Source organism: Petromyzon marinus, chromosome 7, assembly GCF_048934315.1.
Source record: "Petromyzon marinus isolate PM22_M1 ecotype Great Lakes invasive population chromosome 7, UKy_Petmar_22M1.pri1.0, whole genome shotgun sequence".
NCBI classification, from domain to species: Eukaryota; Metazoa; Chordata; class Hyperoartia; order Petromyzontiformes; family Petromyzontidae; genus Petromyzon; species Petromyzon marinus.
In genome coordinates this window covers 4,361,813-4,389,294 of record NC_133673.1, presented here as the reverse complement: position 1 = coordinate 4,389,294, position 27,482 = coordinate 4,361,813, and the positions used below count along the sequence as shown (strand labels likewise).

The following is a 27,482-nucleotide window of genomic DNA, read 5'->3' as shown; positions in this document are numbered from 1 at the left end:
ATATTGCTGGGTGGACAGCGACAGGGGGATTTCAATGGTTCCAATGGCGAGCCAGGAGTTCGAACTGGTGACCTCTGGATTGCAAGTCGAGTGTACTAAACATTACACCATGGCAGATTATGTATAGTTCATAATTTGAGCTCCACCACTCACAGCAGTTTTGATACTTTCAGATGCACAATTGAGCCCAAACTCATTCGAGCGACACAAATTAACACAAACCTCCCCTCTTGTAATGTTATTTGCCTGTGAGTGAAGGACACAACTGAAAGTGAATCACAAGCAGGGTTTGAAAAAAAATATGAGTGTGGACATTGCAATGTTTATTTTTGTCATTAAGGGTAAAAAATAAATGTGTATGATATGTCAATGCATTGCTGTGGGTAGGCAGGAAACACTGGTGTTTTCATGAAGAAGAAAAAAACCTGGACAGAATGTTTGACCCTAGGCTTGTTTGTGCACATTTGCATGTCTGTGGAATACAATCAAACCAAGTGGCATTTCCTTGACGTGTACCTTGATACAGATCGGCATATACCCAGAAACTGGTGGCACAAATAGCCCCCGAACCAGTTGACGTACATTTTATAAACATGCAATAATTTTTTTTCAGTGTTTTTTCATAAATGTTTTTGTATTTTTCTTAACTTTATCCCGATTATGCCACCAGCATCTTCAGGAGACAACTGATCAATGTGGATCTCTCACGGACTGGTATAAATAACCCTTTGTGACAGCAAACGGCCTGCAAAAGTGGACATGACAGAGCTACCACTGAAATCCCTTCAAGTGACCCACGTGGCACATAGCGGGGATGCAGCGCTTCCCAGTTGGCTATTTAACTTCGTCGCATCACAATTCAAGCAAACAGTTTACATTCTTAGGGCCAGAATTTTGCCAAATTAAGTGGAGAACAACATTTAATGTGGTGAGTATATTTTTTGTTTGTGCAGTAATTGGTGCCTGAGATCAATCAACTAAGAACACTTGAGAATCCGGTTTAATCGCAGGCAGTTTCCTGGCTTCGAACCCAGCATTTAACCAGGACCAGATCAGTGGTCTGACCTCTGATCCACCTGGCACTCTCAATGTCAGGCATTATTTGCATGATATTTATTAAATACAGGCACATTTTAAAGTCATACAATCATTCATCCTGTAAGGCTAACCATAATATACGCATAACAAATATACGATTCCAACTATTTACCCATGATAGCCTCATCGAGTCTCTTTTCTGTTTTGCAAAAAGTACTACATTGGGATGTTTGGTCAATACCATTTGGCATTGTCAGCGTATAAAGATGGGGCATCTAAATATGCCAAACATTTGGCCAATGCAACTTTGTTTTCCATTGATTTTGATGTGATTGTGGATCTATCTGAATATTTCACCTGATTTTTAGGAATGCTCTTTAATACGAGTACAATACTCCCCCTCTATACGCGACCATTGATCACATTGCAATGCGTCAAGCTAAAACGCCTTCGATCGTTTGAAAATTATGCCCCTATTAAAGTGGTTAATTTCTGAACAAATCCAAGGTAGTTATTATACGGTGTGTGATTGTAAATAAAAATGTTTAGTGCACTTAAATTACGATAAGTACACCATAATTTACGAGGCTTTAATAGCACACAAATGAATATCATGTTTCTTGAGTCATTTCAAATTGTATCTTGCAGAGAGCAACTCTTATTTTACATGATATATTTTGCATGACTTTTCAACCCTGCATTGGGGTTTTTTAAAATTCATAATTTAGTCAAAAGAGGTGATTATTATTGTTGCTGTAAATGTCTCCAATGACATGGACACATGCTGAGTAATGCTGCAGTGTGTTTGATGTCTCATCTACAGAAAGATGCATATTTCAGCAGTACCTAATGACATTATCAGGATGACAGTGTGCCAACCACAATGAAACTCAGAAGTTCAAATTGAAAATATACACATCTTCGAGATAAACCTTCATATAAAAGTGTAACTTTACTCACTCCACTGCAACACATTATCATGATATCAGGTACAGAGTAGGCAAGCCTTTCCAAAAGCCAATATTCATGAATGTATTATTATTATTGCACAGAGTAGCTATGTGATAGCAGACTGAGCCATATGCACATTAATGTGTTTAGAACAGGATCACTCGCAGATCCGTGTTGTGTTTGTGGGTTGTGCTGCGGACCTTCTTCACGAGTTCCCAAGACACACACCGAAGGGCTAAGCTGCACAACCGCAATAACCAAAATAAGAGGGCGGCGTCTAGACAGAATGTTTTGGAGAACATGACTAGCCTCCTACCTTTGATAGTCATAGTGCCACACACTGACTGACATTCTCTGCATAGCATGAGGGTATTTGTGTTACAATATTTCACACGTTGCCTTGATAAAGCATTATTTTATGTCAGTGTTCTTCCCAGGCAGTCCTTAGCTAGTTCTGTAGAATTTACGATCCCATGGGGGGAACAAGTCGCTCCACATGATGATCTTCACTCTATCACAATTGGATAAATGAGAGGCTGATTTAACCATGGCCGACTCATGGCTATTGATTCATTGCTGCTGTACAATCTTCCGACGTAGTAATGTACTGTATATATGTCTTCTCGTGATATCACAAGACAGTTTAACATCATCCTAATTAAAATCTTCCTGTAATAGTACTGCGGTAGAATTAAAATTCTAAATTAGTTAATTGTGTTGATTTGTGATGTTCTTATTATCCTGTACACATATATTTTTTAAATCAAATTCAATTGGCCAAATTAACCTTTATGTTCCATTAAACATTGTACTGAGTGATAAAAATCAGAACACCCCCATATGGTAAGGCAGGCAAGCCCGCGAATGAAAAACCACCCCATCCATTATTGGTACATTCTTGAGCGCTACCCTTCAAGTCACTCGAAGTGAATTTCCCCACGTATCTTGCCATCCTTCTCGCCCCGTGCAACTTGACATGTTTTACGTCCCAGATGAGTTCACCCCTTAAATGTCCCTGCTACTCACTCACAGTATTTATGATTGGGGTCAGGGCAATTTCTGTGTTTGGCCAACTGTATGGAATGCACTAAGTCTTTTATAGTGCTCTACTAGGTACTATTGGTAACTAGATGCATATAGAGCATATTTTGTCATGGTCATTTAAGATGAGCTAATTTTTCTAGTTTCATTATTAAGTAGTATTTTTTTGTTTATATCGACACTTATGAACGTTACTATTTTTATTTTACCAGGTAAGGCCCACTTAGCTATATAGGTCCTTTTCAGAAGAGACCGGGCCACAAATGATAGCCCAATGAAGTGGCTAATCATGTGGAAATTTATAGCAGCCAAATTCTCGAAACAGATGTTTATAAATGTGGAGGGAAAACCCAGTGGACCAGCAAAAAAATCCACACGACCACGGGGAGAACATCCAAACTTCAAATATACAGGCGTCAGTGTTGGGATCGAACCCATGACCTCGTGTATACCAGGCAAGGTAGTCGACATCGAGATATTAACACCTTTTTAGTATCACCATGAATGCAGTCGTCTTGCCAATGACATCTGATACACCAGCAGCATATATTTAACAAGCCTGACTGCTGATGATACTGTTAATGAGGTTTAGACTCCTCCAGAGTTTGCTTCTGGATATTTGTCTGGAGAGCCAATAGGTCGATGAAGTTCTGCTCAGATAAAAATGCCTGTGCTTGTTATTCAATCGGTGCTTATGTTTGAGAGATTAACTTTGACATTCATATAAAACTGATTAAATGCTTGTTATTTATTCAGTGGTATGCAAAAGTGCTTTAAGTTATATTCATATGATAAACGTTTGTGTCCTAGATGTTGGATATTTAATAGGCATGGTTCAAACCGATGATAAAAAAATATAGAATCTGTATTTATCCTGGAGGAATCCGATGAGCTATGAAGCTCTTTTTGTTACAAAGAACCCAATAAGGCTGAACTCCAGAAGATGCGTGGATAATTATATATTGGTTAGAGTGCTAATCCTGCTAAGTTTGAATGTTTTACTCGCTGTGCTTTTTTCTGTGCTCATGCATCATTAATAAAGGTGATTTATTTTTTACAATTTACCAGACGATTCAATTGTGGCGGAGGAAACTGTGTAGCGAGTATGTTCCATACAATATGATGGTCTAAATTTCGATTTAAAGCTTTCGTGACTGCAAGGATTCATCTTCTTTGGTTCTTTCGGAAAAGTCACGTAGAAGGAGAATAAAATAATAAAATAACATTGAGGGAGCTTATATTTTTTTATTGGTTTACTATATGGTATTCATTATATAGTGTAATGTATACACAGTTGCTTTGTGATTAATAGCTCAGCTTAATGAAGAATATATAAAGTACATTTATTATATTGATGTAATATAGATTTCGTTTTTTCACATCGGTTTACTTTATGATAGTTGGTAGTTGGAGGCCTTTAGCGTCCATATACTAAATGCCTCTGTTGATATGTAAACTTTGACTTTAACACAGCTATTTCTGTCACAAGCTAATCCCTCAGCTATTTCAATGCTAAATTATCCTGCTTTGATAGGTAAACTCCTTTGTCAAGGCTCTCCACGCCTCTCACCGAGCTTAAAAGACGCTACGAATCTTAACAGCGTTCATTCAAGCTCTGTCGTCCCGACAGTTCTGTTCTTTCACCTAAAGAAGGCTACTTGTTGTTTTTTTTCGGTAAAGTCACGTATGTAGAAATACAACAAAATTATATTAAAACAAATGTTTTAATAATTTTTTGTTTTAATATAATTTTATTGTATTTCTACATACAATAAAATTATATTAAAACAAATGTTTTAATATTTTTTTGTTTTAATATAATTTTATTGTATTTCTACATACGTGACATACCGAAAAAAACAATGAGTAATTTTATGCAGTCACGAAAGCTTTAATACTTTATTAAGGCTACTTGTGTTGTGGCCGAAACGTCGTGAGAATTGTATTCTTATTTTATTTTATTATTTTATTCTCATTCTATGTGACTTTACCGAAAGAACCAAAGACGATGAATATGATGGTCCTTTGTTAATCTGAAAATGATTTAGATACCGCATTACTCATGTGAAGCTTGACTTCCTCTGTAACGTCAGCAAAATTTACAGAACCTCATAATATTCTCAACGGCTAAACACTTGGCTCGAAATTCTGCGTGAAGTATAGTACGGTACTGTGGCTGTCATCGACAATGGAGAACTCCAAACGACTAAAAACCAGAATCCCCTGTGTCACACACCAGTGAGTAACTGTGTGCCAATTCGGTGATTGTGCAGATTGTTGGGGAATTTTTTTTTTTACAAGGTTTAGTCATTGCCTCTGAGTAAAAATAGACAATGGCACCACGTTGAGCGTTATTTTTTTATATTAGAGCAGATGTATTGCTTACGGATACAATACTATTTTTCACGTGTAACAGCAATCGTGTGAATATTACCATGGTGGAATAGTCAGCATACCGGACTTGCAAACCGGAGGTCACCCGTTCAAATTGATCTCCCGGCATAATCAGATGAAACAACGGTACAGCTTAAATTCCCTCCTTCCTCTGTCCTACCCAGCAGTGCAAATGAGCACAAGCACAGTTCGTCGATTGGCTAGCCGCATGTGGTCGGGCAAAGTCTTGGTTTTCCCCCTTTTCCAAGACCTCTGGGCAGTGTGGAAGAGTAGGCCAAATACCCGATAGACGGTGGCTTTCTACAGCTTACTTCAAGTTGTAAATATTTCGTGTAATGTTGCCAGAATCTATTATAATCAATGACTTAACGCATTGTCAAGCGCCTATTAATACCATTTTGCATGGCGTCGCACACTTTGCGATGCAGTAAATTGAAGGACAGGTTGATTGATCATTTGGAGATGAGTCGTGGGATTCTTGAGACACCACCCCTGCTGGACATTGAGGTCCCTTCAGGACACAGTACAGCAAGTCACTTTATGACCACCCGTATCTTGTGCGCAATTTGAGTATTTCCAGCAATGCAGGGTTTTTTTACCCCACTGGCAAAAATACAGAGAGAAAAGGGCCCAATGTCTCAAAGCAGGTATTTCCTCAAAGAGTCCCTGGAGGCTTGGTGAGGCTTTTCTGGACAACTCCCCCTCCCGCCCACCCCAAATATATTTACAGTAAAACCTTGGATTGCGAGTAACTTGGTCTGCGAGTGTTTTGCAAGACGAGCAAAATTTTTAAATAAATATTAATTTGATAAACGAGCGAGGTCTTGCAATACGAGTAGTAGTGCGTATACGCTTTGTACTGCCGAGCGTCACGTGATCACAACTGATATACGAGTGCTTTGGATTACAAACACGTTTCCGGAACGAATTATGCTCGCAATCCAAGGTTTTACTGTACTTGTGTTACTATGACACTCTCTCTCCCAACCACCATGGTGTGCTGAAGTCCATCTGTGTTCTTCAGCATGATAGTCACAACCTGACATAAACGTGTGTCTTCTTGTCTCTCTGAGTCACCTCAAAGTACAGGTATTCTATGCCCCGCCGTGCGTAGTTTTAACCTTCATGGATAGCCGTTGAAGCCATTCGCTATAAGATGGAAAAACAATTTACATTCGCATGACTCTCTTTGGGTTTTCTGAAATGCATTGATCCTACATTTATTTTATTTAATATGCGGTCAAAATGCAATAACTCAATGCATCACTCATTGGTTTTTCCGGTAGTCACGTATGTAGAAATACAATAAAATAATATTAAAACAGCTCAATGCATTCCAATTAACCTTGGGTACACATGTGCCAATATCCAGCTTTCGGTTAAAACTTATGAAGAACATTTAATTTACTCTATATAAATTTTGTGTTACCTATATCTACCAAATTATTTGGTAATGCTACTGCATTGGCAGTGGTGCACACGCACAATAAACAAAACCAAACTCAACACGTCCATCAATTCCAAAGAGAAAAATATAATAGGCGATATTTCAGAATTACAGGTATTGCCTTTGGTATTTTGAATACAACACCACATACCGCATCACCAATTACTTCCCACCACTGGATACACATCAAAAGACGTTTCAATTCACAAAGTACTCGAAATAATACTGTACCTTTTGGACATTTATCTTTGATGGGATCACACCTTTTAGCCATCTTGAAAAAACACACAGAAAAAAACAGAATAACGTTAATTTGACACAGTGCAGAAGATACGCACAAAGTTACAGTTTTATTCCCTGCAGGCAAATCCCCAGACGTCACGTAGAGTCACGCTAATACTTGTACTGATGACACTCAGTTAAACTATACTCTAACCTGCGATCAGGGCCCACTCAGCCCTGCCAATTGTACATCGACCTTACAGCCCTGGTGGTAAAATGACCTTCTACATGTCAAACAATCAGCGTCATTAACTATTTTTCATTCTTCCCTAAAAACGCACTTATTTAACCCTTGCTAATCCAACCTCCCCCCCCCCTTCCCCCTCCCTTTCCCAGCACGAACACTATGATCCCTCTTCCCAACTTTCCGACCCATTCACCACACTCGCTCAACAGCAACCACTCATTATCACTCTCACCATCGTTTATTTCACCCATGATCATCATATTCATCATGCACTACCATCCTTGTCATCAACTCATCTCATCACGCCGTTTCAATGTAAAATTGCTAAATTCTCTATTCAGTGCCTTTGGTTAAGGTGCCTATATATAAATGAAAATAAGATAAACCCCGAAAAATCCGTAGCTTTTTCCCAAGGCACAAGGGAGCAGCTTACTACGGCGTCGCTCCTTCAAAACCGACTCACCCCTGGCTCCACCATTAGTCCCTCAAGTCATTTGAAAATGCTCGGCATCACCTTGGATTCCACATTCTCACTCGACAACCACGTGCTCAGCATAATAAAGATGTGGCAATCACCGTCTCAACAGGGGGCCTTGCGGCAAATCCACCCAACGTTGACGACTGCCGCAGCAAACACTCTGGCTCGCAGCGTTGTTGGCACTCGCCTTGATTAACGCAACGCCATCCTTACACGGACTGAAGTAAAACGCCTCGGCACACCACACAGCGGCTTTAAAAAACAACCTGTCCTGGGCACGAGGCACGGCCGTACGGAGTCCGTGGCTTCACTAAAAAAAAACCTTCCACTTGCATCTACCATCAAATCAAGGACACGGTGCAACATCGCTACCATGTCGCCAGCTCTCTCTCTCAAAGTCTCCCGCCAGCCCTCCCCAACCTTCTCTCGCTCCACTGACCACGGCAAACCGCCACGTCCTGCAGAGTACGTTGAACAACTTAGTCCATCGTACTCAGAACCACGACTGTCCTGCCTTAGCCATCTGGAAGAAATCTACCACTGCACATACTTAGCATCCAGGCATCATTGTCCACCTTCAAGGGGCAGCCCAAGACTCACCTGTTCAGACTCTCGCTCGTTCAGGCTACCTTACGAGGATACTTTAAGAGCCACGTTTCTTCCTTCTCGATCGAAAATTGTGCCCATTTCATGACAATATGCGTGCTATGTCATGATTGTTTCAGTTTACACGTGTGTCACAGGTATGTCAGGGTTTCCGCAGGGAAGGGTGTGTCATTGGGGTGGGTACCTGCTGGTTGGGTTCACCTTTAAACAGCTCTCATTTGTAACCGTGACTAATGCTCCACTTTTATTTCAATCACATTTAGCGATATTCGTGGCCGATGTGTGTGTGGGGGGTGGGGGGAACGATACTCTCGGAAAGATCAGAGAATAAGATGCGCCAGTGACCCCCACATCCTGACTATACGTAGAGCATTTCCGATTAAAAAGAAAGATAATGTGACGCTGCCTTCGTGTGCCTTTTTATGTGTGCATGCTTCTCTGTATTTTCGTGTGTACCTCCGCGTCTTTGTATATCTCTGTGTCTGTGCGAGTAAGCCCATGACCCGTTCTGTATCTCAGTGTCACTCTCTGTATATCTCCGAGCGTCTCTATCTCTCTGTGCATCTCCATGAGTTTTAATGCTCATGGTTTTCATGGCCGGTATAGACGCCAGTCCAAATCTGAAGAAGCCTAGTCTAACGTATCTCAAGTTTTCTGTGATACACCATGACCACCATGACAAACCTGCTGCCTTAAAAGTAAACAGAGAACGTATCGTATTACTTTTCAAAGTTGGTGTGGGAATGAACAAGGATACAGTGCCACAATAATAACAACCGTTGGCTTTTTGATTGTGTAGGCCACACTGTCAGGCCTAGATGTGCCATAAACATGTATTATAAATGTTGCAGAATAAATAAAGCATTCGTAACTCGAATGTATCCCTAACAGAGTCACCCATTGCCAAGGTGATGCGTTTGGCTCATTAAAGTAGTAGAGAAATTCACGCATTCCTTTGGTCAAAGACCGATTATGTCCATGCAATGATCAATTTAAATTGTCAGCAAATATTGTCTGCATGCGGAAACTTCGGGAATTATGTTCACTAAAGATGTTAAACCCATAAAGTGCCGAAATGAAGAGATACAAATATATTTTTGTTACAGTGTCTGTTTGGTAAAAGTTCATGCGCGGTGGGGCGAATTGTGGGTAATCCTGCCTCTGGTCGTCCATACAGCCCTCTCGAGGGGCTCTCCAGAGTTCCCTCTCGTGGAGGAAAAGTCACAAGTAGTGGCGTGGCCAAGCAATGGCAGGGCTGAACTTTACCTTTCTGAGTGTGATATTTCCCAAACTTTTATACAATAAAAATTACTGTACAAAAAATGTATTGTGATTTTACACCAAGCATTTCAGAGCATATATAATAAACTTTCCCATAATACACTGCTCACTTGCGTGAAATTGAGAATGCAGAAGTGATCGAACTCCTGCCATACACACAAAAAGCCCTCCGAACATGACCAGCTATTGCGAAAGATGAGTTTTGTTTGAAGAATGGCTCATATTACTGAACAAAGGGGGGAGGGGGTGGGAGGGTGTCCATTATTTCTAACCAATTTGTCCCCTTTCAACCACGTCAATTTGTTATTTAACAAAAATGCTACTTGAAAAAAATAACCCTGGACACTTCTGGGTAGTAGCATCGTCAGTATACAACCGACCAATTCCTGGTCATCCCGCATAACATACCTCGTTGAAAGTCAAACTTTTCCCCATTCAAATTAGTACTGTATAGGGCAGATATTAATATTCGTCGGCAGTCCTAAAACAGCAAAGAAAATACCACAATCCTATGATGGGGCCCAGTCTCCGCTTAAGACACCCAATTGCTGATGTCCCACAAATGAATGGTACAATTTTAAGATAACGTCATGAATATTTCAATAACTTGACTCGTCTTTTAAATGTATCTGAAACTTACACCACGGGCTCAAGGTCACCACCAGGGTTTGTGTACCGCCTCTTCCACAGTCGGGCGTGGTGACACTCTTTACAAGGCTTTATGATCGTTCATATTAAACGCTGGTAGACTTTTACAATCACCATTTAAACATATGAATGCTGTTCTTAATAAAGGGTTTTTTGAGGTCTGATCGCGTAAATATAAATGTGCCGTTTACCCACCACAACCCGATACAGCCAATTAGGAAGGTTTGCAATGTAAACAAAACGTGCCAATTAGTCACTATTCCAGCACTGCATTTATATGCTATTTAGTATATAACTACGATACAATACATAGATATTTTTGTATGTCTATAAGCTATTTTAGAAAAGCTATCCCTGTTAATTTGAACCCTTTAATTATAATAATTATTTACATATTTGCTTTCATAAGCTGCTCTTTCAGTAACCAAACATTGTTAGTGTTACATTTTATAAGCTGTCATATAGTGATAATAAATATATAAATAATGCCACGGATGCGGTTAAGTCTTTGGACAAAGAGGTTTAAGTATTTATGTTTTCAATACATAGTTCGGGTTATGCTCATGATTGGCTAAAAGTGGTCTTGCCCACACCACTATCAGTCATAAAATAAACAAACCCAGAAGCGGTCATGAACTCATTCTTGCTCACCTCATGATTTCAGGAATTCGGATAAGAAATCCCAAGAATGTATCTCCTCACTTTTGAGAATTTTCAACAATCTCTGAACACAGCCGTAACATGTTAAGCTGCTATCACGTCCCCATAATTCACGATTATGGGCACGTGATGGTATCTTGCCAAAGGGGTGGAGAAGTGGTGCAGTGGTGAGCACAAACGCTACTGAGCACAAGACCTGTCAACCTCAATTTGACTTCTCGCTACGGATAACATCAGAGTCAAACGGCATGTGAACCAGTGTTGGGCCTTCTCCCTTCAACTCAAACAATGACCAGTGCGGTAGTGTATAGTTAAACAATCCCCTTGACCAAAAGCAGTGGTCTGGAAAAGAACTCAAAATAATGGCTGCACTGTCACATTTTACTTTACAAAACTGCTTACACATGATGGTGAAATATTTGTTTTCAGGGAATTTGTATTCAATCGTATTCGCGCGAGTACAGAACATCAGCAATGCACGCTGTAGGATTTACAAATCACATGGCAATCTTGACTATTCAATTGAGTTTTTTTTAAACTATAACTGAGAAATCCAGTAATTGATCAAGGCTACGACTAAGTCACCCTGAATGCGTCCAATCGCGTGAGATTTCCAAACCTAAGCAGGTTTGGGCTTGGGCAGTGCTCAGATGGGTGACCCATCAAGCTTGACAGAGGGGAGTGCGGTAACAGGTCCCTGCAGGGTGGGCTGGTAGGAACATTGGAATTTTTTTTACACCCAACAGCACGATATTTCACTTCGTTAAAGTATTGAAAGGGGACGGACGGACGGACACATTAATCTATTGCAGGCTGGTACACTCAGTTTACAACTTCGTTCCTACCAGTAAAATGTCCCCCGACTATGATCCCCACCTTCATTATCGCACAATGATCAGCATGAAGTATGCCCAAATAACCCCACAAACTGCACAGCGTGGGGAGGGCCTCATCCAGCAGTGGACTGACAAAAGGCTTTCCATATGCATATGTACATGTATGATTGGTATGAAATGCTAATGCCTTATATTGTTGTCACGATTAAGTACATGAACACTTAAATGTGAATGCTAAAAAAAGTGTATTCGGCATAACACGGACAACACCCTAACTATAATTTCCGAAGATGCTTTCCAATCTGCATACAAATGCTGAAATATCAACAATTACAGTAGATTAAATATGAAGTACATATGACCGGAAAGCCATGTTATTCCTGCGAGGCCATATGGGTTATTTGTTAAACTCATGACCCAGCCTTTTAATGAGGTTTTAGATAAATAAACAAACATTTCACAGGAAAAACACTGTAAAACATGTTAACAGACGTTTGCTTGGAACAAACACGCAATATTCTGTGCACAGCTTTAATTTACAAATGTGTTAATTGGATTTTTATTATTCCTCGCAAATGTTTACGGTCAACACACAAGGAAATTTCAAACGCAGTCTTCTTACATGAAGCTTAAAAATGTAATTTTGAAACGATAAAAAAATGATTCTTACCACAATTTCCTTCAAGTCTTCCTTTTCATAAAAAAAAGCAAATATAACACAGTGATACCTTTTTCACTTCGAAGACTGGGTTAAAAACCAAAAGTTTCCTTCGAATGTGGAGCACATGTTTTTCAATTTTGCTAAACTTGACGGCGGAATTCGTTTCGCATGCCACCACTGCCCGCAGCAAATGCTAAAACTGTATGGGGTGTCCTTTCGAATAACTCGACGATGTGTGAAATGCTGTACGAAGCTAATGTCACGCACAAAGTTCGTAATCAGGCTCCAAGCACCCCTACTCTTACCAGAAGCCCACACCTACAAAATGCAGGAAATGCAAATCATATCCTTCCGGGTATGTGCGTCAACTGAGTCACTTACGCATGACATTTGAATCGCAAGTTTGTAGATAACACTCGAGCACCTCCACTGGTGTGAAGCCAACAAAGAGTAAAATATATATGAATGAGGAAAAACCCAAGCTTAGCTGACTGTACAGGTTTTAGACCCTTCAAAAATAATCAATAGGACTTTCAAAGAGTGATTGATAGTGCAACTTCCCGGCTTATACAGAAACCCCTAAAACGTACCACTTGCCAGAAGGAGTACAGTTTAAAGGAACCACACTCTTTGGTTCTTTCGGTAAAGTCACGTTTAAAGGAAGCTTTAAAATAAAGTGTCTACTACAACTAGTTCAATATGTAACAGTCTGAATATGCCTATATGAACGGATGCCTCTGTCAGCAGATTAGCAATTATAATATTTGATCAAACACATATTTAGCATTGCTAAATATATGTGATGAGCAGTGGTGAAGTGGCTCACGATCTGTGCTCTTAACTCAGTGAACCTAAGTTCGACTCCTGCCCACTGCTAACACCAGCAATAAACAATATATTCAGTACATTGATTATATTGATGTAGTTTATATTTAGTTCTTTCACATCGGTTTATTGTATGATAGTTGGGTAGTTGCAGTTATTTAGCGTCAATATAATAAATACATCTGTTGATACGTAAACTCCGACTTTAACATAGCTACTTCCGTGACCAGTTACATGCTGATCCCTCACACTAACATCATGCTAATCTCCCAGTTACATGCTAATTGCTGACTTTAACATCCAGCTAATCTATCACATTAACACAGATACTTCAATGCTAAATTCTTCTGTTTGATATGTAAACGCCTTTGTCAAGGCGCTCTGCTCCTCCCACCCAGCTTAAAAGACGCTGCCAAGCTTAGCAGTGTTCATTGAAGCGCTGTCTTCCCGACAGTTCTGTTTCTTCACCTGAGGAAGGCTACTTGTGTTGTGGCCGAAACGTCGTGAGAATTTTATTTTAATGTTTTATTTTTATTACTTTATTATTTCCCTTCTACGTGACTTTACCGAAAGAACCAAGAAGATGAATATCTTAATCAGTCAAGAGCACCGCCAACCCACACTGACCAATATGAAGTACAGCACTGTACAGTACGTTCAACTAAGCGAATGACCAACACTGCATGGAGATTCTTTCTTCCAGCAGTAACTTGACATCAGGCTTCACATTACTAAGCGTTATAAATGGAAAAAAAATACACGTGACGGTAAAAGAGGTTTGATTTTGTGTTCGGTAACATTTTCAAGATAGCAAGGTCATTGAAAACATATTTTTGAGGCGCAATATGTACCAAGGCAGTTTTGAATCACTTCAATATATTCAACGAGAGGCAACAGGGTCCATCCACACTGGGGCAGATGCTGTGGTGGGCCCCGCACGACCCAATGTCCCTTGGCTAACCCGAGTTGGCTGTCTTTTGTGGAAAAACACTGTTCAGAATCATATCGTAACCAGAATCTTGATTTATACTGGAGGAATCCGATGAGCTATGAAGCTCTTTTTCACAAGATGTCCGGTTGGAGTGGGTCAGAAACTTCCACCAACAAATAAAAAAAACATGATAGAAGAGCAACGCATTGGAAAGGTAAGCAAATCACAAAAAAAACATTGTTTTACCAGGTAAAGCCCACTGAGCTTCTTTTTCAAAAGAGACTTGGCCACAAATGATAGCTCAACGCAGTGGCTCATCATGGTGCCCCCCCCCACCACGCAACAGCTGTGCTGTACCCTCATCCGAGAGGATCTGGAGCCGGGCCCGTGTGGCAATGTCAATCCATGTGCCGACAAGTAAAATGTGTTGCACTCTGTAGCATAACCGTTCAAATGATTGGGTGGCTCAGGGTACTAATGCAATCATGTCTCTCAATTATGTCTCTCTGCGCGCGAATCCAGGCAGCGGCCTGTGAATGTACCCGATTGTTAATTGTAGCGAGTGGATTATCTCAGCCCGTTAACCAATGATTGCACAACTACGATTAAAAAAAAATATTTATAATTTTACGAGGCTTATTCCAGCAATGAGAATTTTTTTTAAAAAAATCAAGTTGAATGGGATGCACCGAACATTAAGTATAGATGAAAAGACATGCTGAGCCTAATGCAGAATTATATCAGTGACATCACCTTCTGGCGTTGTTCACTGACACCGGGTCTTGCACTGGTATCAGTTCCAAAAGCAAATGTATCGCTCTTGGCACATGATGCCAAAAGCACAATTGGAATACCCAGTAAATTTAGAAATGCAAAATATCGACAATTTCACAGACGTCTGATTTAATTCCCTTATTTCCATGCTTGTCAGGACGACTGAAATGCAAAATCGCCACAAACTAATACAATTTTTACCATCTAATGCATGATTACGAGAATGGAATTTTAAGCGGTTGGAAGAGATTGTCAGTGCTCGGTTTCAACTGAGTCAATCTGTTAATGCTAATTAACGAGGTCAGTGTCCATTGAGATTCATTGTCTAATTTGCAGCGGCCACTTGGATAATCATCGCTCATGAAGACCATTATATTTTGCTTCCAGTGCTTTCCAACTGAGCTTGAAAGTATTGAATTATTCACTCTGTCTATCCGTAGTGGGGGTGTGGGCACGGTAATAGTCGTAAAAATGTTTTATCGAGTATGCATAAAAATCCCTAATGGGAGTATGTTGTTGGTGGGTGCAGGGCATGTGAGGAGTGCCAGTGAGTATTTTAGTATGTGTTTGTGTAGGTTTAGCGTATGTTCCCGTGTGATTGCGTGATATGCCATGAGATGGCCCATCATTGCCATGCACGTTGTTAATCCGTGGCGAATGATGGATTAATTAAGCTGATGATGATGGTGAAATGATAGAGCATATAGCTTGATGATGGCGATGATGAAGATGGATTAAATGGTGGTGAAGATGATGGTGATGATCGTGACGATGCCTGTTGCTGGGCCGTGTCCCAATGAGCGTGAATGCGACCTAGAACATGGCCGTGTGTAAGCTTCCCATTCTGCTCTGTCAATTTCGCTTAAAAAAAAAACATCTATGATGGTGGTTGGGATTTCGATGGAATGTCAAAATAATATTATTGGCAAGCAAATATCTCGCCAACAAGATGCTCCTTTTCCAACCGGAGTAATTCCATATCTGGACGTTTCGACAGCCAATCCTGAGACATTTAATCCCTGGCAGTCCACGCGCCAATTCCCGATGGTTAACTGCTGATGAGGTCTGCATCATGCAATGTTGACCTCTCCTGAACTGTTACAGTTAACCTTAGACAACTGGCGGGTGGACTTCTAGAAAATAAAGCTATATTTTATTATTTTATTGTTTCCCTTCAATGTGACTTTACCGAAAGAGCTAATAATACGTAATGCGGTTGTTCGTATGCCCTGCTGGTGTCTGAAAAAAAATGGCCACGAGTTTTATTCTTTTGACTGAGTGATCTAAAGTAAAGCTCATAATATCGATTTTTTTTTAGGTTGGATCACGTAAATATAAATGTGTCGTTACGCGATCTAACCCCAAAAAAAACAATATTATGGATGATATTAGTCACGAAAGCCTATGTGTTCAACTAAAGTAAAGCTGCGTGCATTACACAGCAGTGCGTTAAGGTCAAATTACACGCACGGCATACACGTACACCGATATTAGACACAATCGCGCACCCTTCTCTGATATAAACCACCGTTTGCATTCGTCATTACCTTTACTGACCAACTGGCGTGTTTAAAGGCATTCATATTTTGCTTCACCTCCATATTGGCAAATGATCAGCAGTCATATAAAGCCCTATTGAAAAGAGTCCAAACAACTAGCCTACACAACTGACCAGCGAATGCCCAAAAACAAACTCGCGACACAGTAGTCCAAGTACTGCATCCTAAATATACCATTGCGTTATACTGTGGACTGTTCTAAAAATAGTACTGCTGTGCAAGCGCAATGTTTCACCGCATTCATGTGCAAGCAATTTTTTTTTTAAACGCCGCTTTGGGAAAATGCAGAAGTACAACTGTAATTAACTACATGTAGAATAATGATCAGCATTTTTCCCGTAACAAACCCAAAAAAAAGCTATCAAAGCCAGATATGGACAGTACATACATATACTGTATGCTAATAATCGTCATTATAGTTAGTACTTTAATATAGTAAAGAGTATACGTTTTACAAAACCTGGTATGGCAATTACCCTCCATTAACAGATCACGTAAATATAGCTTTGGCGAGTTAAAGTTCTGCTCACACACTGTGGTTCTCATATTGAAGACTTAATAAAGCACAACTTGTTTATTGTACGTGCTCTAGCCAACATGTGTCCCTGCTTCGTAGAAACTATTACTGAGCTTACCTTTTCATGCGCGCTTAGTAGCCGATGTCCAAGCAGAAGGGCGGATACTATTCCTTTTGTCGATTGTCTTTAAAACTCCCAACACATTTAATTTTGGGAAAACCCTCTTCCCTCTCCCCGCCCACTTACTGTATATTGCAGAACTCGAGGAAGCCTCTTGCTTCCACAAGGAATCGTCGAGAGACGCACGCTGGGAATTACAATGAAAGAAAGAAGAGCACATGAATCAGTCAAACAGCAGAGAAACATCACACTGACTGCTAAAGAAGTGTTATTTGTTTTCATTGACCGTTAGGGAAAGTAATTGGGCTTAGGATGGACACGGTCACTAGAAGGGATATAAATGACCGGATGGGGCGAGACTGGTGACAGAATGGCAGCTAAAGAATGGAACACACTTGAGAGGACAACCACTGTGAAGATGGAGCATTGAATGAGATCAGCTCATGTGCATGAGAGGGATGGATTGTGACGTTTGCAAGACCATGGGACGCCAATATTTAGCACCAATGTCAAAAAATGTGTGGCACTTGAGCACTTGCAGTGGCATCAGCTGTGTCGGTTCTGTTTCTCCACCTCGCCTGAGGATGAAACTAAAGTCAACACGTGATGTCGACGGGGACTTTTCACATGGCAGTTACGTTGACAGAAATTGTGTTCATGGGTCAATGCGGACATAATCCTGTGCTTCATGAGAAGGCAAGAAGACCTTGAATTGACACAGCGATGTATCATAAATGCAGGTGTCATGAGAAATTATTTAATATGAAAATTGTCTAAGCAACATCGGTGTATTGATGGGCCACGTATGGCCCTAAAATTTAAATACAATTTGTTGGAAAATTATAGGAATTGTAAAAGCAGGATTAGCATTTTTTTATGCAATGCAGAGCAAAGGCTGGGGAGTGCTATAGACCACCCTTAACATCTCTGTACAGTAAACCCTCTCTATCCACCAGGGTTACGAATGTAGAATTCGCGAACAGAAACCTTGTTCCAATGGGGAAGATGGGGTTATGTTCCTGGTAGGAGTGAACATGGGGACGGGGTGTGGCAGGGGTGGTAAATGTTTAACAGCAATGAGTACAAAAAATAATAGGTTGTAAAGAATAATTATTTTTAATTACCTTTTTATGATGATGATTTGATGACGATGGAGATGGTGGTGAGGAATTCAGGAGGATGACTCATTGGAAGATGCGGGCGTTTCATAACAATGGAGAGCTGTCTTCATTTTAGCACCCTTTGGAGCATTAGTCACACGACTTTCCCAGATTGCAATTCGCGTTCCTTCCAATGGACAGTCGACTCGTTTATATCAAAATGTATAAACAAGTCGACTCTAAGTACGTACATGGCCTCATATTTTCCATGTTTTTTCTGACGGGGGGTGGGGTTTCCAAGGGGGAAATTCGTAAACAAGATTACGCATTTACGGGGTAAATTAAACTGCATGGGGAAGTAACGGCTAGGCTTGATAAATTAACCACGACTAAAATAGAATGCGTGCAATACATTTAAGTGTCTACTTTGTAGTGGACGTGCGCTTGCTTTACCGCCACAGCATAATCCGTTTCCATAGCTTCCATCCTTTCATTCGTGTTTAGTGCAGGGATGTTATACAAACACGAATGTAGACGACACCATGAATGTGCGGTCAGACACAACAACAAGATGCATTTCTGTTGACTGTGCCTCCATAATTTACTTGCATCTCTTTCACTAGTGAAGCCTTGAAACGTGTTTGACTCTCACAGGTCCATTTGCTTGTGGTTTGTAGTGCAAACTAAAGTAATGTGCGTGTCAAAAAAATGACGAGACAGCTGTTTGTTAACTGAACACCGAGGTTTCCGCAGCCAACGTTTTGTTTCATTGTGGATTTTCGAGGTCATGACACCTCTTTAAAAAGCCGTGTCAGGTGACACGGTTATTCTAACTCCCGGATTTTATCCTGACTTCCTTGATTTTCCTGAAGACGCCTGGTGCAGTTTCAAGTGTAAAACCACATCTAAGTCCAACGTTTTAGTTGTGTGAAGTGTTCTTAAACACACCGGTGAGCCAGAACAATAATATTTGGTACTCGTTAAACACGTGTGCACGCGACAGTTTAATTTATTTGGCTATGTCGGGTGGTGGATGGTCAGTTGACAGACATTTGGTGAGATCATTGCGTGGCCAAACTGAATTTTTTTTATAAGACACCTTATTTGTAGTTGTCACTCGAAAGGGTTTTCGCAGATAATTTGAATATTGCAAAGGGAAGCTGTTCTGAAAGCGATTATTCACGAAGCTCGTAAATGAATTATCACTAACTGCAGTAACACATGTTATTGACGTTATGGGTTTCGAATTAGTAAGGATGTTGAATGTAATGGCATCCCCTGCTTACTTACTGATCTGCACGATATGGCGTGTAAGAATCAAGCAGGAAGTGTCATAACATCACAACAAAGCATGGGATAGAGCACATCTGTGTTGGCATCCTCGAGTTAATGGTACAACTTCAACAATCCTTTGGGGTGGGGGTATACGGGTGGGTGGATGTGGTGGTGGGGGGTAAAGGTCAGGCACTATTTACTTTCCATTGCTATTGTTTAGATCTATTTACCACAAGATCTTTAAATGTGTTTACATGCTGGCATGCCGTATAACAACACGGAAAACTCTAATACACGGTGCAGTGCAAGCTAACGTGTGTCTTCCATTTCCTATAAATGGATAAGGAGCAATGATAACTTCCTACTGGCAGACATGTTCCCGGTCAATCTAGTGAACGAGCCAATCGTAGTAACTTGAGCTGTCACTCGGTGAAACAAAATATACGTGAACTTGGTATTTTATGGGATGGCTGGGATCTCATGTCGGGTGTTGATGATTTCAATTGGTCCATCGACAAATCAAACAAAAATCACGCACAGACTCATTGGTACAGATAAATTAGTGGGATGATGTGGTGCAAAAAGCTATGATTCCTTTCATTTGGTTCAAGGTAAGTGACTAATATTGTCAAGTCCTGAAGTGAAAACAAAGAATCGTCTTCAGCTTACAGGCCGAAATCACATTGGGGAAAAAATTACATTCTAAACTAGAGACAAAGATCTCCAGTATAGCCTTAACAGGGGCAAGTGCTGGTTAGCGAGCACCAATGAAGGCTGGTATGGCACACAAGGGGGCGGGTGGACAGCACCACGCCGCACCAGGTATTTATTTGAGGCTGAGTCGATCTAGGAGAAGCCCTGCAACGTTTCAGAAAATCATCCCCAGTGGTACCCATGAGCGGGAATCGAACCCGGGTCGCCAGGTTCGTAGCACAGTGCGCTAACCACTACACTACGGATCCCACTGCGTCTCAGTCATCATAGAGGGCAGTGCATATTAGTGTAGCTAAATGGGTAGGCATTGGATGGGGGCATCATTCCAATGTGGTTTTGGACTGTCACGCGTGTTGTTTGGCGCGATTTCTCAGGTTTCGCTCCAACACGTGGTACAAGCCAATAACACATGGGAGAGCTTTGATCTTAATTGGATTGAATCGCACGCCTCCATGCACACGGCTGTATAAATACAGCAACGTGGCAGCATTGTGGTCTGCAACATTTAAGAGACGTTCCATACGAACCATCGTGCTGAAAGATTAAAAACTCTAACTGCAGTGTAATTCAATTGGTGATTATAGAGGCCTGCATGACTGATTAGTAGGGTTACCACGATACCCTTTTTCAGAATACGATAGACAATGTAATCATATGATTATCGGCAAAGCAATTTTGGATAATTTTGTAATTGTATTTCACAATTTAGATGTTTTTTTTCCCGTAATTTTATTACGAAGAAAAAAAAGTTACGCGACTGCAGTGGACTCAACATAAGTTTGCCGTAGGTCTTATCATTAAAAACCATAACGCCAGGGCAGAAAAGAGCACGTGCTTTAAATAGGCATGGCATTCACCCTCGATAAAAAAAAACATTGTACCTTAAAATAATGTCCTGGGCCCATATGCCAGCCATTTATTTATAGAAAGTGTTTGTTATATTATACACCTGGAGTACATTGCAGGAACTAAATGTTTAATTATTTGCCTTTCTTGTGAAAGAGACTCATGCTATGTTTCCACGGCAATTGGAGAGCAGACCCCGGCCTCGCTGGAAATTGTCGGACATCGTGCCGAACAACATGTGGTACCGTCGTGATCATTGGCTGTAATAAATCCACTAACGGATGAAGGCCTCCTCTATTACTTCCTAAAGGCAACACTTCATTTTTTAAATTACAGTTTTCATTAAACGCTTGCCTCCAAAAATCTGCTAAGTGTATCAAACAAATTTAAAGTTGTTTGAGCAAATACCAGTCCCATACGAGGTGACTCATTCCTCCACGTAAGCTGACTACCACTTCGTGGGAAGTCAACAATAGTAGTCGTCTGACACAAATTCGCCTCTGGCATGAAACTAGCTTTTTCTTTGACCAGTGGCTCAGGGCCGCGAACTAAAACTGGCACCATCTCAATGCCTGTTGAAGCAGAACGACACATTACCTTTGATATGGCTGTTCAATAACAATATAAAAGTACTGGAGGCAATAATCAAGGCTCTGCATTGTGATGGCAAGATTTGGGGAAATGGCCAATTTGTGTTGTATATAAAGCATTGTAATCTATTGTACATGAAACTGATTCAGTGGTAAAGCCCACTTCTAACCACTATGATATACAAACCCACTTATATCTGAGCCTGCTAACGTTTGCTAGATAATGCAACCATCATGTTCATTATCATGAATACAGCAGGACTCCCAACAATCGCGGATCCTGTAATCCACGGCGCACTACCGAGGTTAGTCCGGAACATCTGTTCGTGCCGGTGGGGTATGTGACAAGTGCCTCCATTAATCTGCTATACATTTACGGATTATAGGATAAACTATTGTCTTAAAAATTGTAATGCTTAAAATGAAACTTAAAGTTAATTAACCAAAATGCGTGCAATTTACAAAACACGAACAACCCTGTAAACGATACCTAACATGTTAAACAAAGTAAAAATCACTCAAAATGTATATATATTTACTGAACCATAAAGACTATGAAAGAAATTACAGGCCACGACATATCTATACGATGTCGTATTCAACGTTTGCTGTGTACTGCAATGTACTAACGCTTATGTGCAGTACTCACTACTGTGCTAATTCAGCCGTGTCCATGCCAAAAACTGAGCGAGAAACGAATGCACTGGGTACAACATGGAGAGAATAGAAAGAATACCCCCCCCCCAAAAAAACGTACATAGGCATTCAGTGAAGTGATTGCTCTGTCCAGGCACGGTTGGATACATACAGTGCGTTAAAGAAGTTCAACATGCATACACACGTAAGTGCAGAGTCCAAGAAACCGGAGTTTCCCAGTATTCACGTGTCCACCAAGTGCATATAGAACTCCCGCAATGATGTGGGACAAACATTGCGAGTCCTGGTATCCGCAAAAGGTAATCTAATTTCGCCTACACTTCACCCAGTGAAGAAAATGGACAGTCGCGGATAATAGGATTAAATTTAAGATGATCTCCATTAATGTGGAAAATTCATGGATAATTGGGAGTAGGGATGGGGATGTATGGACTGAGGTCCATGCTGGAAAAAAAATCCAATTAAGACCCGCAAACAACCCGCATTTAAAATACATGAATATTCATGCACAATGTGCGGATAATGAGAGTTAAAGTTGTGGATAAACACAGATAATCGGAATATTTTTTGGGGGGGGGGGAAGTAATATAATTTGTGATAGAACCTACAGCACTCGTGCATAATAGAAGTCAAGGGTAATATGGTCACAGATCAATACAAATTTGACTGTACTTTTAAAATAAATAAAAAATCCCTCGACTTTGTTCATTTAATCCTAGGAAACAGTTATGTAAATATATATCTGCTACACATGAAGTCCAGATTTACGTTTGGGGGAGGTTGTCTGAAGTTTGGAGGGAATTTCCGTTGTTGTTTTCCGAACACGTGCAGCTCATGCTCGTTACAAGTGTAGTGGAATAATTAGGCGCATGGGGGTAAATGGTGAGCAGGACAGTATGGGTCATATTGGAACAGCCAGGTGCGATGGTTGGGACGATGAGGTAATGATTAGGCCAATTAAGCTAGGGAGCCAGAGACGGCTGTGATTGGCTGGTGTTGTTGTCAGGGCTGAAGTGGCGTCTCAAAGTCTGGAGAAGTAACAGGTGCACGCGGAGCGTCGGTGGGACGCGGGTTAATTAATTGGAGAGTAATGAGAGCGGGGATAAATTGGGGAGACGCGAGGAGAAAGGGGAGTTGGATTCGGGGGCTGGACGAAGTAGGACGTGGAGCAGAGCTGAAGTGAAGGCAGCCAGCAGTGGAGAGAGGAAAGCAGGAGCTGAAGTGGAAGCAGCCAGCAGTGGAAATAACACAGTGATAGTGGAGAGTGGAGAGCAGAGACGAAGCAGTTAGCAGTGGAGAGAGCACAGTGATAGTGGAGAGCAGAGACGAAGCAGCCAGCAGTGGAGAGAGCACCGTGACAGCGGAGCTGACGGAGAAGCAGAGATTGGCGAGACAAAGGCGGCGAGTGAGTAGAGTGAGGCGCGGCGAGCGAGCCGTGGCAAGCAGCATTGACGATAGATAGATAGATCCTTTATTGTCATTGTCACCAGTACAACGAAATTTAAAGTGCTCACCAGTCGGTACATCATTAATAAATTTAAATAAATAAAACGAGAAATAAAAATAAAATAAAAGATTATCAATAAATTTTTTATATAAAAACTACCCAAGTATACCCACATAAAAGTACATTTTATCATTGCACATCCTTATTTTACAGTCAATTCTACACAGTATTACTTAGTAATTAATTAGCAGTATTGAGTGTGGTAATTGCTGGAGGATAAAAGCTGTTTGACTCTTGTTTGTCCTTGTTTTGACTGATCTGAATCGTCTGCCTGATGGCAATAGCTCAAACAGAGAGTGTCCAGGGTGAGAAGAGTCCTTTATAATGTTCTTCGCTTTTTCGATGCAACGGGAATTGTGTAGTTCCAATGTGGGGAGAGAGCACCCGGCGATTTTTTTTTGGGCCGTGTTGATGACCCTCTGCAGTGCTTTCCTCTGAGCCACTGTGCAGCTGGTGTACCATACACAGATGCAGTATGTAAGAATGCTCTCGATGGAAGCTTGGTAGAAGGACACCAGCAGTTTCTGTGTGATGTTATTCTTCCTGAGTATTCTCAGGAAGTAAAGTCTCTGCTGGGCCTTTTTCAGTAGCTCGGAGGTGTTGGCGCTCCAGTTCAGGCCCTCCCCAATGTGGACTCCCAGGAAGCGGAAGTCTGCCACCCTCTCCACACAGTCCCCGTTGATGGTTAGTGGTGGAGTTTCCGTTTTCTTTCTCCTGTAGTCTATTATGAGCTCCTTGGTGTTAAGGAGCAGGTTGTTGCCCCTGCACCACGTTGTCAGCCGCTCCACCTCGTCCCTGTAGGCAGACTCATCCCCCCCAGAGATGAGCCCCCCCACTGTGGTGTCATCAGCAAACTTCACAATGGTGTTGCTATGGTGGACGAGGGCACAGTCATGTGTGTAGAGGGAGTAGAGCAGGGGGCTCAGTACACAGCCCAGGGGGAGCCAGTACTGAGGCTCAGGGCTGTGGATGTATGATGGCCCACTCTGACCGTCTGTCTGCGGCCCGAGAGGAAGCTATGTATCCACATGCAGGTGGAATGTGGAAGCCCCAGGTCGCCCAGTTTTACCACCAGTTTGTGTGGGAGGATGGTGTTGAACGCAGAACTGTAATCCACGAAGAGCATCCGCACATAGCTCCCCTGCTGCTCCAGGTGTGACAGTGCAGCATGTAGTGCTGTGACCACAGCGTCTTCCGTGGATTGGTTCGCTCTGTAGGCAAACTGGTGGGGGTCAAGGCTTCGGGGCAATGTTGCAATGATGTGACTCCGGACTAGTTTTTCAAAGCACTTCATCACCACTGGTGTCAGTGCTACTGGCCGATAGTCGTTGAGGCTGGAAATGTGGGTTTTTTTTGGCAGGGGGACTATGGTGGAGGACTTTAGGCAGGGTGGTACCATGGACTGTTCCAGAGACAGGTTGAAAATCCTTGTGAAGACTCCAGCCAGCTTGTCAGCACAGTCCCTCAGCACATGTCCCGCGACGCCATCAGGTCCCGTAGCCTTCCTCGTGTTGACGGCCCGCAGCGTGCGCCTCACCTCATGCTCCTCTACTGTGAGGTTCAAGCTGCTGTGGACCGTGGGGCTTGGTGATGCTGTCCCTGGTGGTGTCACCTCAAAGCGGGCAAAGAGGTTCAACTCCTCTGCCAGAGCGGTGTCACCATCAGCAGCTCCGAGGTTGGCCCTGTAGTTGGTGAGGTGCTGAACTCCCTGCCACACCTGCCTGCTGTCGTTACTGTCCAGGCGTTCCTCAATCCTCCTCCTGTAGTCTGCTTTGGCCTCACGGATGCCTCTCTTCAGGTTAGCTCGAGCTGTGCTGTAGAGAGACTTTGTCTTGGGATTTGAAGGCGATGTTCCTCTCCTTCAGCAGCTGCTGGACCTCCCGGGTCATCCAGGGCTTCTGGTTGGAGTAGACCAGAATGCGTTTGTCCACAGTGACAGTGTCTATGCAGTTTTTAATGTAGCACAATACACTATCTGTGAACACCTCCAGGTCCTGATGTTCGAAGACCCCCCAGTTGGTCCTATCAAAGCAGTCCTGCAGCTGCTGGGTGGCACCCTCAGGCCAGTGGCGACAGTTTTTGTGATGGTAGGAGCCGTTTTCTTGATGGGGGCGTATGCAGGGATCAAAAGCGGGGACAAATGGTCAGACTGGCCCATGTGTGGTAGTGGTCTAGCCCTGAAGCCTAGTTTGATGTTGGTGTAGACCTTGTCCAGAGTCTTAGTTCCCCTAGTAGCACACTTAACATGCTGGTGGAATTTAGGGAGTGCTGCCTTTAAGTCTGCATGGTTGAAATCCCCTGCTATAATCTGCACAGCGTCAGGATACTTGCTCTGCTGAATGCTCATGCTGCCATGTAAAAGTCCAATAGCTGAGTTAGCATTAGCATCCGGTGGGATGTAAACAGCAGTTATCATGACCACAGTAAACTCTCTTGTGAGGTAAATGGGCCTGCATTTTACAGTCACATACTCCAGATCTGCTGAGCAGTGGCTGTCTACAGTCACTGTGTTAGTACACCAGCTGTTATTCACGTACACACAGAGCCCCCCTCCTCTGCTCTTACCGGAGTCTACTGTTCTGTCATGGCGCTGTGCTGTGTAGCCTGCTAGCTCAATAGCAGAGTCCGGGATGGATGAATGTAGCCAGGTTTCTGTGAAAAGCAAAATGCAGCTGTCCTTCACTACATTGTTCGCTGTAGTCTGTAGCCTCGGTTAATCCATTTTGTTCGCGAGGGATCTGGCCTTCGTGAGAGTAGCGGTGGTTTGAGTGTCTGCCTCTGTAGCCTGGCTAGCGCACCGGCCCTGCAGCCTCGCTTCTGCCTTCTCTCTCTACGCTGCCTTCGCCTCCTCCCCGCCGGGATGATAATCCACGGAGAGCCTTGGCTCCTTGCCAACTCCATCGGAATCTTGTGAAGACGGAGAAACTCGCATGTAACACTCCGTTCGTAACATAGTCCGATCTTAAGGAGATCGTGCCGACTAAAGGTGTTACTCGCCCGACAAAGTGTACACAAAACAAGACATAATGCGCACATAAACAACCATACAAGGCACCGTAAATAAAGTGGTGTTGGAAGGAAGACAACAGTTGTCCGAGTGAAATCAACCATTACACAAGTGCTGTTACCAGCAGTGATGCAGGCGAACGACTGCAACACCTGCAGTGCGTGGAATCACCACGGGCATGGAGACTCGCTCGCGTAACTCGCCTTCAATGAGGCGGGGAATGGTTCAATTCTCAGTATGGCGAATAAAACCTAGGTGATGGAATGTGCACAACTTGTACCGTACAGTGAAGAGCGCCACAACGAGCCTACTCGTCGTCCCATTTAATCTAGCGAGGACATGAGTGAAATATTTCAGGTTCAAATGATTAGGTGGCACTGGCATAGTGAATTAACGAAGAAGAATCAGAAAACCGATGCGAATCTCAAGGCAGCTTTGCCGGAGGGTTTAATTTGTCATGGAGTGTTTTCTGGTACCAGTAACTCCTGATCCCCCGGGAGTGGGACAGGGGGAGGTGATATTGCCTGGAGCTTAGCCCCAGACAGCTCC

General features: G+C 42.1%; 1 protein-coding gene across 6 annotated transcripts in view; it reads right to left on the bottom strand.

Annotated features, from left to right (window-relative positions):
- Window positions 1–19,706, bottom strand: part of LOC116939861 (uncharacterized) — a 53,019-nt gene extending 33,313 nt beyond the window's left edge. The window contains exons 1-2 of one of the 6 annotated variants that reach the window (XM_032948787.2): window positions 17,364–19,706; window positions 7,103–7,145 (exon numbers count right to left, since the gene is read on the bottom strand). In XM_032948787.2, coding sequence (XP_032804678.2) covers window positions 7,103–7,145; window positions 17,364–17,519 — 199 coding nt within the window. In that variant the 5' untranslated portion in view covers window positions 17,520–19,706. Of the gene's footprint in view, window positions 1–7,102; window positions 7,146–7,803; window positions 12,109–12,519; window positions 17,187–17,234; window positions 17,307–17,363 lie in introns of those variants that run through there. The other 5 variants (XM_032948786.2, XM_032948788.2, XM_032948789.2 and 2 more) reach the window with 5 other exon arrangements.
- Window positions 19,707–27,482: the final 7,776 nt, after the last annotated feature.